Source organism: Protomyctophum parallelum (assembly GCF_964188405.1).
Source record: "Protomyctophum parallelum genome assembly, chromosome: 6".
NCBI classification, from domain to species: Eukaryota; Metazoa; Chordata; class Actinopteri; order Myctophiformes; family Myctophidae; genus Protomyctophum; species Protomyctophum parallelum.
The window spans coordinates 29,000,291-29,012,187 of record NC_139701.1 but is presented as its reverse complement, the minus strand read 5'-3'; the positions used below and the strand labels follow the sequence as shown (position 1 = coordinate 29,012,187).

The 11,897-nt window shown below is 42.2% G+C and overlaps 1 protein-coding gene across 1 annotated transcript in view; it reads right to left on the bottom strand.

The window, feature by feature from the left end:
* Positions 1 to 6,551: 6,551 nt before the first annotated feature.
* ror1 (receptor tyrosine kinase-like orphan receptor 1) overlaps positions 6,552 to 11,897 on the bottom strand; it is a 143,007-nt gene continuing 137,661 nt past the window's right edge. Inside the window, exons 11-12 of the mRNA XM_083766950.1 lie at positions 11,223 to 11,587; positions 6,552 to 10,865 (exon numbers count right to left, since the gene is read on the bottom strand). Coding sequence (XP_083623076.1) covers positions 10,169 to 10,865; positions 11,223 to 11,587 — 1,062 coding nt within the window. The 3' untranslated portion in view covers positions 6,552 to 10,168. The remainder of the gene's footprint in view (positions 10,866 to 11,222; positions 11,588 to 11,897) is intronic.

The window sequence follows — 11,897 nt, the reverse complement described above, 5'->3', positions numbered from 1 at the left end:
CAGTGGCAGTGTTTTACCTACTTGTGAGGACCTCTGCTTGGATTCATGGTGAGTGGGGCACCGACGATCTGCAAGCTCACAACGCGCTGCATGTGTACGCAACACTTGGAGCTTGTAGATCCACGGCTTGGCAAGCCGTGTATATCCACGGCTTGCCAAGCCGTGAATATGTGACCCGGGCCGATTAGAGTCACATAGAACTTGCATGGAATTACTTCATGAGAAACACAATATATATATTCGAAGTGCACTGTTAAAAGTGCAGGGTGCATAATTGTGAAACCCAATAAAGCTGGTTTGCGACTACGCCACCTTTTTTAATGAGGATGGTCCTCTGTATAACACTCTTAACTTCAATATAAAGATGCACACAGGTTCTAGTCTTATACCAGGTAAAAGAGGATTTAAACATAGGAAACCCAGGAATAACTGAAACAGAAGCAGTTCTAAGGTACCGTTGGTACAAAACAATGTGGATTTTATTAGTCCTATACATGGGCACTTTAAGATGGCCGATTAAAAATACAATAGAAAAATCTAAAAGCCTAACCTACCTATATCCTATAAACAACCTAACTAATTAACCAAACAACCAAAACAATAATCAACAACTCTTAAAACACTACTGTTCAAAATGTGCAACTTGCAAGGGGGCAATTAGTCTCTTGGCAGCCAGGTGGGGTCGAGGGAACTTCTCAGCATCACTGTGAACACACAATGGACACACCGCCAGTTCATCCAGTCCCAATAACCTCACTCCACAATGGCAGCTACAGACAGTATGTTGTCAAGGTCAACTTGAAGGACACAGAGGGGGTACTTAGCTTGGAGAGGGGCAAGTCACAACTTAGCCCCTCTGCTGCGGTGATTTGGCTTCCCCTCTGTCACTGTCTCATCTGCCGGTCCAGATCCTTGGTTAGTTTGCACAACTCCTCCTGTCCCATCGTCCGCACACAACAGACCCACTCCTGCAGTCCTTCTCCCTTTCCTGTCTCTCTGTTGAATGAATTCTCTGGCCCCATTTATAGTCACTGGAGCTCCACCCCACTCGTTGACAGGGCTGGCCCTGGTCAGGTAATTAAGGGCTTAAAGGGGACGTTCAAGAACACAACCCTTAAATGATATTACACAACACAACAGCACATTAAGACAGTAATATAAAGGACACAAGGGAAAACAATATTACTGATTAACAGGTAAATAATAAGGCCATTAGGAAACACAAAAAAAGAAAAAGAACACTTGACCCCCGTCACATACTGTATATATCCACGGCTTCCCTTCCCGGGAGCCGTCTCTCAGATTTTTACCTGTACTATATTTTCACCTGTAGCCTACTTTGAGATTTTTCCTGTACTTTTAAACAGAGAGAGAGAGAGAGAGGGTGGTGGGGGGGGGGGGGGGGGTAGACTTTGGGAGTTGTTCTTTAACTATTATAGAAGTGTCTATTTGTACGTGTACGTCTCTAATTGTTTTGATGAATTGAACAAGGTGGACCCTGTTGTAAACAAGTGTAATGCTTAATTGGGTCGTCCACTCACAGTTAACAGTCTTTGAGTTTGTGCTTGAAATGTACTGTAATTCTGCAAACTGTTAATAAATATTTCAATCAATCAAAAACCCAAGAGGGGTCATCAGCCTTTTTTGTTTGAGTGTGCTGGGTCGTTACTACAACAACAACAACAGATCCACCTGTTGGTGGCGCTGTAACTGGCCAATGTGAAAAGGGTGGGATATATTCCTCAGCCTAGTATGAAAGTCTGTGAAAGATTCCACGTAAATTGCACACTGCCTTCATGATTTGAGTCATTTTTTTAAAATCCACCTGTTGGTGGCGCTCCTGTTCTCCTGTTGAAGTAGACCACTGGCCTATGAAATACCTCAATAATTCAGCACCAATGTGAACTTCCTTTTGTTTTGTTTATTTAAAAAAAATGTACAAAGGCAATTTAAATAAATGTAAGCCACTTTAGCATATTTAATATAACAGAAAAGCAATTAATATAGGCTACGTGTAAATGGCTCAATTGAATAACAACATTGCTGTAATTTGCATCAGTTGAGTCCCAGTTTCAATGTATTGATTTATATGCAGAATGAGTACATTTAATTCAAACAAAAGTACAACTCAATACAAAAACTGTGGACACTATGATGAAGCATTACACTTGTTTACAATAAGGCCCACCATTTTCAATTCATCAGAACATTTAGAGACTTACAATTATACACTTCTATATAAAAATCAGGATTGATTGAATGCAATATGTCAGGTATATCAAGTTAGTTTCAGCCTTCTAGTGGAATCTGTTATTTCCACTTGTACTGTGTCTTATGGGTTAAGAATTGCATAATTATGTACCATAATATGACATAATATTCAGGAATACCCCAAAGATGTATAAGTTTGTAGTATAAGGATATAATGTAACCTTAAGAGGCAGCAGACATTTCTCTGGCAGAGGATGGGGGTTGACACACATTTACGAAGTTAACACGTATGGTTATTGATGTGACGTGTAAATGGCTCAATTGAATAACAACATTGCTGTAATTTGCATCAGTTGAGTCCCAGTTTCAATGTATTGATTTATAAACAGTATGCAGGCAAATGGTTTGGTATACTTGGACAGTGGTTTATATGAGTTGAGTTGCTTAAAGTAACTTTGACTATCAACTGTATCTGACTATAGTGACTTTGTCTGTCTAGTATTGTTTCACTGGGAAAACAGGGTCTCAGCAGCATGTGGTGTTTGTTACAATGGCAAAAGAGCTTGTTGGCTGTTATCCCTCTCCTTTTATACTGGTTGGTGATTTTATACTGGCCCAGGTGTGTCACAATCTCCACAACACGCCTCCAATCTCTACTGCCACTCCCACCATCCATCATCAGCACTGGAAAACACTAAGGCCCTCATTTATCAACCGTGCGTACGCCAAAATATGGGCGCACGCAGAAATTACCGACATTTTCGGCATTTAACATTTCCGGCAAAGCTTGAAATTGAACTTGAGTAGGACAAATAGTCACGTCTGGTCGGGAGCTGCCGTACGCTTTTTTTCTGTCTTACACAAGCGGAGCAGCCTTGTCTGAACTGCTGAGAGGCTGTCACAGGCATCTAAACATATATGTATTCACTCCTAAAATGTTTATATAAAATGTATGTATATAATGTATATGGGCTACATGTAAAAAATAAATAAATAGAAATGTTAAGGAATACATGTGTCATATGAAATTAGTAGGAGATAAAATCGCGCAATTAAAAACAATGTTGCAAGAGATGCTTAAGCCATTTAAACAGTGTTTTGCATGAGCGCATACATGCGAGGATTTGGGCTGTCTGTGCTGAAATATTTCCATGACGGGACGTTGGAGAGTATAGTGCAGCAGTGCTGCAGCTCAGCTGCGGAGAGTCCCAACGTGCAGGTATAGCCTACTGTAGCCTAATCTACAGCATGAAGGCCGATGTCTTTCTTACGGTATGTGCAATATAATAAACCCGACGCGTCGCTCGAATGCCAAATGTACCGTGCCAGGCTCCCAGCGCAAGTGGGAACTGCATCGGAGATATAGGTATATTACCCAGCCAGCCCACGCTGCCCACCACCAGCCACATGCATGAGGCTATTTAATTATGGTTCACAGGTTCAGGTTTTCGTTCACTAATATATCTTGTTGTATATTAAATTAAAAATACTTTAATAATTTAATATACAACTAACAACACACAGTGAAGGTTGCAAATAGCGATATGTGCGTGCGTGCGTGCGGGGGGTGAGGCGGGCAGCAAGGGAAGCGAAGCGAGAGGAGAAACAGACAGCTTTATTTAATGTGTCATGTAGGTGCGTGCGTGCATGACAGCAAGGCAAGCGAGGTGAGAGGGAAACAGACAGGGACCCTGCATGAATTAAATAAAGTTGTAGGCCTACCCTGTCACAGGGTAGGCCTACAACTTTATTTAGTTGTCTGTTTCTCCTCTCGCTTCGCTTCCCTTGCTGCCCGCCTCACCCCCCCACGCACGCTTTATTTAATTCATGCAGGTGTTCGTTCTTTATTTGTTTAACAACACACCAGTTAGTTGGGCTTGCAAGTTGCGTGTGCGTGCTGTGCGTGTGTATGAGAGAGGGGGGTGAGGCGGGCAGCAAGGCACGGGAGAAACCTATTTTTTCATGTAACCATGGTTTCAGGAAACGTATTGCCGTTGTTCATGTCGCAAAAACGAGGGCGAGGCTTGATTTCTTAGGGCGTGCCAGATCAAATTCAGCCGTGACATTTATTAACGTGAGAACAAAATTAAGGAAGGATCAGCTGTTTGCGATCACTTTATAAATGCCGTGGCGACGTGGGTGTACTACGAAACCTGCACTCGAATCTGTGGCAGATTTTACACCCGATTGATAAATGAGGGCCTATGACACTTCTTTTCCTGCTAGCCACAACTCAATTAAACACCACAACTCAAACTTTCCTTTTTAATGGCTTAGTATCAGCCATTAAAGTTGATTCTAAAAACACATCCAGCCATATTTACCTTTTCTTTATCTTCTTCACATAATAGGACCAAGAAGTAAGTGTAATGAACCAGTACCACAGGGAGTTTCTTAAACTACATCCCAAGTTTTCCCAAGTCTTTTAATCCACTCATACTCCCCACCCCAGTCTCGCCCACACCTCCTCCGCCTTATTTATGCTTTGACGGAAACTATAAAATATGAATTGTTTTCAGGATATCAAAACTATTGCACAATTCAGCAAGAGTGTCTGTCCTGTTGTCTTTGTTTTTTTTGTCTGTTCACATTTGTCATTTGTGAGGTCTCTGAGGTCATCAACAGGCGGAACAAGGGATTGCAGCACTTTCAAACGGCTTATTTATTTAAAGAGTAGTAAATCATACAGTAGAATAACCAGACAGCAGAAAACCCCACGTAGGTTTTCGGGTATTTATATTCCAATACAGTATTTGCTTCCCAGGCGTCTTCCACAGCCTGGAGAAGGGTGAAAACAAATGATTAGCTTTCAACTCAGATTATACAGTCTTTTATAGCTCTTCTCCTCACTGGAGGGCTTTGTTCACTAATAAATGATAAGAGGTGACGTCGATGCCTTGCTTCGTGATGTCATCAGTCTTTATCTTTAACTGTAGCGGGTCTTCTCCCGATAGCGGGGTTTAGCTCCAAAAGAGCGCAAGCCTTCAAGCCGATCCGGCGTATATAATGAGCGCCTGTATGCCAGACAGGTCTCAATGTTATATCAAGAATTAATAGGTTTCCTTCCGACCTTATTGTTTGTAGTTTCCGCGTCCTCGTCGCTGTGGCGGGGCAGCCTTCTTCCCGCAGCGCGGTCCGTGGAACTGGGATTCCTGTCCTGTATGCCAGACAGGACTCAATGTTATAGAAAGAATTATAGGTTTCTTCCCGACCTTATTATCTGTAGTTCTCACGTCGCCGTCGCTGGCGGGGCTGGCTTCCTCCAGCAGCCCGATACGTGAGAACTGGAACGCTTGTTCCTATATCTCATTGATACAGTCCCATGGATTCTGTCCCTCGGACATAATCCTGGACTGATCCTAAAAACCTGTGACGAGGAGAGTGACAGTTAAGACATGCAGAGCTATACACATGAGTGTGTGTGTTTGGTGGAAGTGTGTGTGTCTTCTTACCCCCCGACGGTGTGCGTGCCTCCATGAGCGTGTGTGTGAACCAGCCGCTGTCAGACGCAGACTGATTCTGCCTTTTATATGACGGGTGTGGCCGCTTGCTGATTTGGGTGCGGTCCGTCTATCAGCTCAATCTGACGGAGGAGGCGGCCGAGGGCGTTCCTAACGGCCCGAGGCGTCTTCTGTCTGACAGCGTGTCTGGTTGCCCTGGCAACGCACTTACCATCAAGGGGTGTCGCTCACGAGACCCCACACATTGTTTAATTGTTTTTTTGTTTTTTCGTGTTTATCACATTTATATATATATTTTATTATGTATTGTATGTGGAATTTACATTACCTGTCATTATCTTTCATTTTATATAACTGAATAACTCATTATCATTGTCAAGGATATAAGTTGTCATATACAAAAAATGCCTAATAAAAACAGTATTAAAAAAACCAAAAAACTATTGCACAATTCAGCTTCAATACAATACTGTATAATATTGTCCAGTTTTGTTCACTTAGCATGCAAAACACAGCAGTGGGTATTCACTCATACTCTGCTCATAATCCTCACCCATATCACATTTGGCTGTATTTATGTACAATAGACGTTTTTAGAACATTGGTGATTGTTGATCTATAATTTAATTAATCTCCCTGTTTAGGGAAAAAACCTGGGAAATGATGGCAGTGTGTATACAAAGCTCCGGAGAGAGAGACACAGACCGTAGCCTCTTGCATAGCCACATATTATAATTATATTGGTGTGTCACAAGAATCCTAATAATTATTCTGATAGTGTAAATATGAGTGTATTCTTGGTCACAACAACTCATATTTATTGTACGAGTCCACAACTGATGTTACAGGTTATTGATCACAAAAAACCCCACAAATGTATCCAAACAACATCATTTAATAAATGATTCTGCAATAGAAAACATCTGTGCAAAAATGTTCAGGCAAAATACAAAGAAAAGGCCTCTCTTGGTCAAAAGGATATGACTGTAAACCTTTTGTAATGGATACACTGTTTTCTAAACATAACGTTGCTTGAAAATTATCTTAAAAGACTGAAATGGATCTAGAATAAAATAAAAATGGCACAATTACGCTTTCTTTTCTTCTTCTGCCAGATACAAAACTATCTAGATTTGCCTAAGATTCACAGTCTTATGTACAAGTGGTTTTTGAACTGCATCAGGTACACACGTTGGAGGATACCTGTATGAAATTCCAGATACCTAGGTAGGTCAATCTGCTTCAGAGGATAGATGGATAGAAAGTAACAAAAAGACAAAACCTTAAAGATTTACAGTATGGGTCTTGCAAAGTACAATCCAGATATGTGAACAGGAACAAGCCTGTGTCCTAAAGCTGTTGTTCTGAAACATTTTCATGTCAAGGACCCCTAAATTGATATGTATTTGGCCTCGGACCCCCATTTGAAAAGATTTTGTCCTAGGTAGGGACGCCAACAGTTTTAGAAAACAGCCTATATAGAAGCTCACAGCGCATCACATTTACAATGTTTTGAATAGCTGAAAAATACAATAGGGATTAAGTGTTTAATCGGTTTCTCATTTTGCTGGGAACCCCGGAACCCAATTTGAGAATTGGGTTCCCAAAGACAGAGCTTAGACTATCCTGATGATGGTTGGTAAACCAGTCCTATATGCTGCATAGCCGAATTATGCCTGATTTAAATTTGGTTTGCATACTGGTGTTGCACCCAAAATAGCAGATCTACAAGCAACGTATAATTTAAAGTAGAACAAATTTACATGACTGCAAAGATGAAATGGAGGGTGTGTGCGGCGCACACACCCTCCATTTCGTCTTTGCAGCCGCCACACGTGCGCACACTGTGCGCACGTGTGGGGGCATTCCGCTTTATAGTCTGCGTTTTTCAACGCTTCTGTTGCAGACTGTATGGTGGAAGTATTTGAAAACTGTCAACAGCCTGTCTCGAGACTCAGACTACCAACTGTGTGCAAAGGCATTTCGCAGGAATGTGTGGTTAGAATTTTGGTTTGTCATAGCACTTCAATGAAATAATGTTCAGTTGTAGATCAAATATGCAGCTGTTGGTTTTGTCTTTTTGCCATAAAATAAACACTGTTTTGCTAGTCATACAGTATGTTTATCGGGAGCTGTTCATGTTCACATTCATTGATTGGACTGTGCACAGTATACAGTACTGTGTACAGTATATTTTAAGACCGTTCTGTTTTAGGATTTTCACTTTAAAGGTCAGACTGGTACTGCTTATTAACTCTGCATACTCCACTAACATCCACTGTTCAAATACTGCCTGTCCACACCAAAGATCATGATTGATAACAGGTACCAATAGCACACCAACAAACATCTTATTTAACGTTTTACCCTGATAAAAAGAAAATTCATTTAGACAAATATGACATGATGAATGTATTGGAAACATGCCGTTTTAAACTCTAATTAACGACAATGAGGTACAACAGTTAAAATACATTAAATGCATGTAAAATTAAGCCAAATACTAAAAGTCACTGTTTTTTTGTTTTTGCACAGGTGTGTGGCCACCATGAAATGTCAGAGCCTAAATGTTCAAATGTTAACAAGGAAAAGTTATCTATGGGCTACTGTTCAGTGTAGCACATACAGACAGGAACCCTCAATATAACCATGGCAACAAAACAAACAATGATTGTCTACTACACAGACACGTGCAGATGTAGCGATAACAACTGTATAGCAACACACACATTCAAACTCAGGTGATATCTGTTCCATATTGTAGCTGCATCTGTGAAGTTTCTCTGAAATGAAAAATGAAATCCATGACCATGTAGTCCATCTCATCAAAACATAAACTCCCCTCTCCAACTAAGACCAAAATAAAAGATCTGCAGCATCCTGCTTGTGATTATATAGAATCGAGAATTATTCCATTACCACTCATACGTACTTCATATGACAAAATGATATTGGGAGTAAATGCTATGTGGTCATGACATATGTACAAGGTGTTACACTAATCCTCAACACATTCAATTATCTTTCTTTTTAGAACCTACACCATGCTACAATCTCCATATGAGTAGGGTTGTTCTTTGCTATCTAAGCAGAATTCCATTTCCCCCTTTAGTACATTTATAAATCACTTTAGTTATTGCCTTATGGAGGAACTCCCACTGGCACACAGTTTCCTTGGGCATTGCAATCACATCATTTCCATTTAAAACATTATGGAAACAATGGACAGCAACAGAGAAATGATAAAGAAAGGCGGTATATAAGGCCAAGAGAATTAGACCTATATAATGGTACAAAATAAACATGAATAAATTAAGGAGTTTACACACAGCTTCACCTACACTGGGTCAAACAACCTTGAAAGAAGTGAGGAGGTAGGAAGCGTGTAAGAGCTGTTGAGCAGGGTGGAGAGCAAAGGGAAGCAAATCGTAAATGAAGGAAGGAAATGGTAAAGGAATGGCCCACAGAGTAGACCATATTATAGGACAAGACTAGGAGACACATCCAGCTCTGCTCCTCATCCAGGACAAGCTAGGCAGGCATGCTAAAACAATCCTTGTACACATGTGGGAAGGTTGACTAGTGGTGGATATTTATGCCTGCTTTATACTTGGTTGCACATTGCAAAAATAGCAGATCTACAAGCTTGTAGATTGGCGATTTTAAGTGTAAGTCAGGCATTATAGTGAACATGGATGACATGCTTTCTGCAAGATATAACAAGTCCTGGATAAGCAATGTTGGCCAACGTACCACTCATATACTCATCTACAGATCTGTAGTTTCTACTAGCCAATCATGAGTCTGATAGTCTTGGAGCTGAAGATGTGTGTCACACAGGATGTGGCTCGTTCTTGTAGTCATTATAAACATTAAATTCACGAAACATACTTGAGGAGGAAGGCACGTGTTGTAGATTAATGTGTTCACAAGCTAATAACTTGTCTTGTCTGTTCAGTAAAAGACAACCCATTCTGTTTGTTCGATTTGTCTTTTCACTCAGACTTGCGTCCGTTACAAGCACCTAATGTATTGTATGTACAATACGTGCATACAATACATTGCAGCATATGAGCATCACAAGCTCATATGCTGTTGAAAGGCACACAGATTCTATTATGTAAATGTCCATATTGCTAGTCTACTCTCACAAAATACTTTTCTCTGCTTAAAACGCATTCTCCTTAATAAAATGTTCCTTTGAATATACCTGCATTTCATTCACTCTGGATTTTTATGGACTGTATTTACACAAAGGTTAAAATAATAAGGGCGCATTTTCAAACAAACAAAGTACTTTCAATAACAATGCATTAAAAAGTCAAATAGCTGTGTATATATACGGTGGCAGTGTTTCTTAAAACTGGGGGACGGGACAGCTACGTTTCTGGTGGGTCCCCACGTGTCCAGAGTACAAACAACATTTTTTTCCCGTAAGAGTCTGTCCCAGAGTAAAATAGGTCCTGGCGCAGAGAAAGTCTAAGCAGCCCCTCTTTCTACAGGTCTGCAACGATGACACTGCAGTCGTTGTACATCAGTCTGTTGGGGTCCGAGGCCAGCAGTGTATTATTATGGTCCATCATCATCATGCCCTTCTGGGTTACTTGTCCGTATACTTGACCTCCCATGTTCCCCGGCACCACGCAGTGAGAGAGCAGTGGTGTGTTGGCGTCGTGGTTGGAGCCCGTGGTGGAGGGCACGTTGCTAACATGGCCCGTGCTGGTGGAGCCGCTGGCACTGCTTGGCGAGCGGCTCTTTGGAGGTGGGAGATGGTGCTGAACGACCCGGGGTGCCGGGACCTGGGCTTGGAAGTGGGCTGGAAAAGCCGCGTAGCCTGGTGGGATAGGATAGCCGTTGACCGGGATGAACCGCTGGTGGGTCTGGGGCACCGCCACGGGGGTCCAGCCTGGCGGGATCTGACCCATCTGGCCCGGCGGGGCGAGGGCCTGGGCCGGGTAGAGGTACCCTGCAGCTGCCGCGGCTGCAGCGTAGCGGGGGTTGCTGAGGTTGCTGACGGGGCTGGCGCTCAGCGAGGTGGTCTGGGTGGTGGCGTTACCCCCTCCCCCGGAGGGTGTGCTGGAACTGGCATGGGACGAATGCCCCTCCCAGGTCCGCAGACGGGAGTGGATGTCTTTGAAGCGGGGGCGACGTGCGGGTCCCTCCTGCCAGCACTCGGTCATCAGGCCATAAACCCTGCGAGACAACAATTTGTATAACCTTTAAGGTTGATGCATCCAGGAACTATCACAGCAGATTTACAATAGATTGGTTCTATTTCTGTGCATTTGACTCACTATAGTGCTGTGTTAAGTTGGAGGATTTGACCCATCTTCACTACTCAGTTTTTCAGATAGACTGTAGCTTTAGCTATTTTTACTTTTTATCAGTACTTCATAACACTAGACATTGTAAGTGTATGGCAGCAGGACACATTCAGCTGGGTTAATAATATTTTTATTTTTATTTTTTACAGACTATAACAAGCTTATATTTTCATCACTCTTCCCGTTCTACTTTTCAACATTGTGTGATACAAATCAAGTCCTATACCTGGGTGGACAGTCCTCAGGGCAGGGCAGCAGCTGCCTCTTCCTCACCATCTCCATCACCTCCTGATTGGAGAACCCGTAGTAAGGCTGAAGGCCGTAGCTGAAGATCTCCCAGAGCACCACGCCAAACGACCAGATGTCCGAGTCAGTGGTGAACTTGCCGTAGGCAATGGCCTCGGGGGGCATCCAGCGGATGGGTACCAGGGTTTTGGGTTGAACCCGGTAGTAGTCTGCAGAGTAGACCTCCCTAGACAGGCCCAGGTCAGAGATCTTGACATGGAGCTGTTCGCCTACTAGAATGTTCCGAGCAGCCAGGTCCTTGTGGATGTAGAAGTGGCTGGCTAGGTACTCCATGCCAGCAGCCACCTACGGAGGATTAAGTTGGGTTAGGAAAGTTATCAGACCAAGATATTTCATACTCAAAGTTACAGCTTCAGTAGGCTAGACGTAAAATGTAGTAAAATGATTTTTCATTAAAAGTTTCTCACAAGTTATCTTTCAAAAGTTTGGATAGATCATTGGAATTGAGCCTTTGATATCTTATGATTCCAAATGGATGTGCAGGCAAAAACATTTTAAAACCACTCGAACCCTAGTGTCCCTATTCTGGGGTGAACATTCTGTGAAAATAGCCAACAATATTTACAGTAAATATATTTTGTTGGAGAGCGGAAAC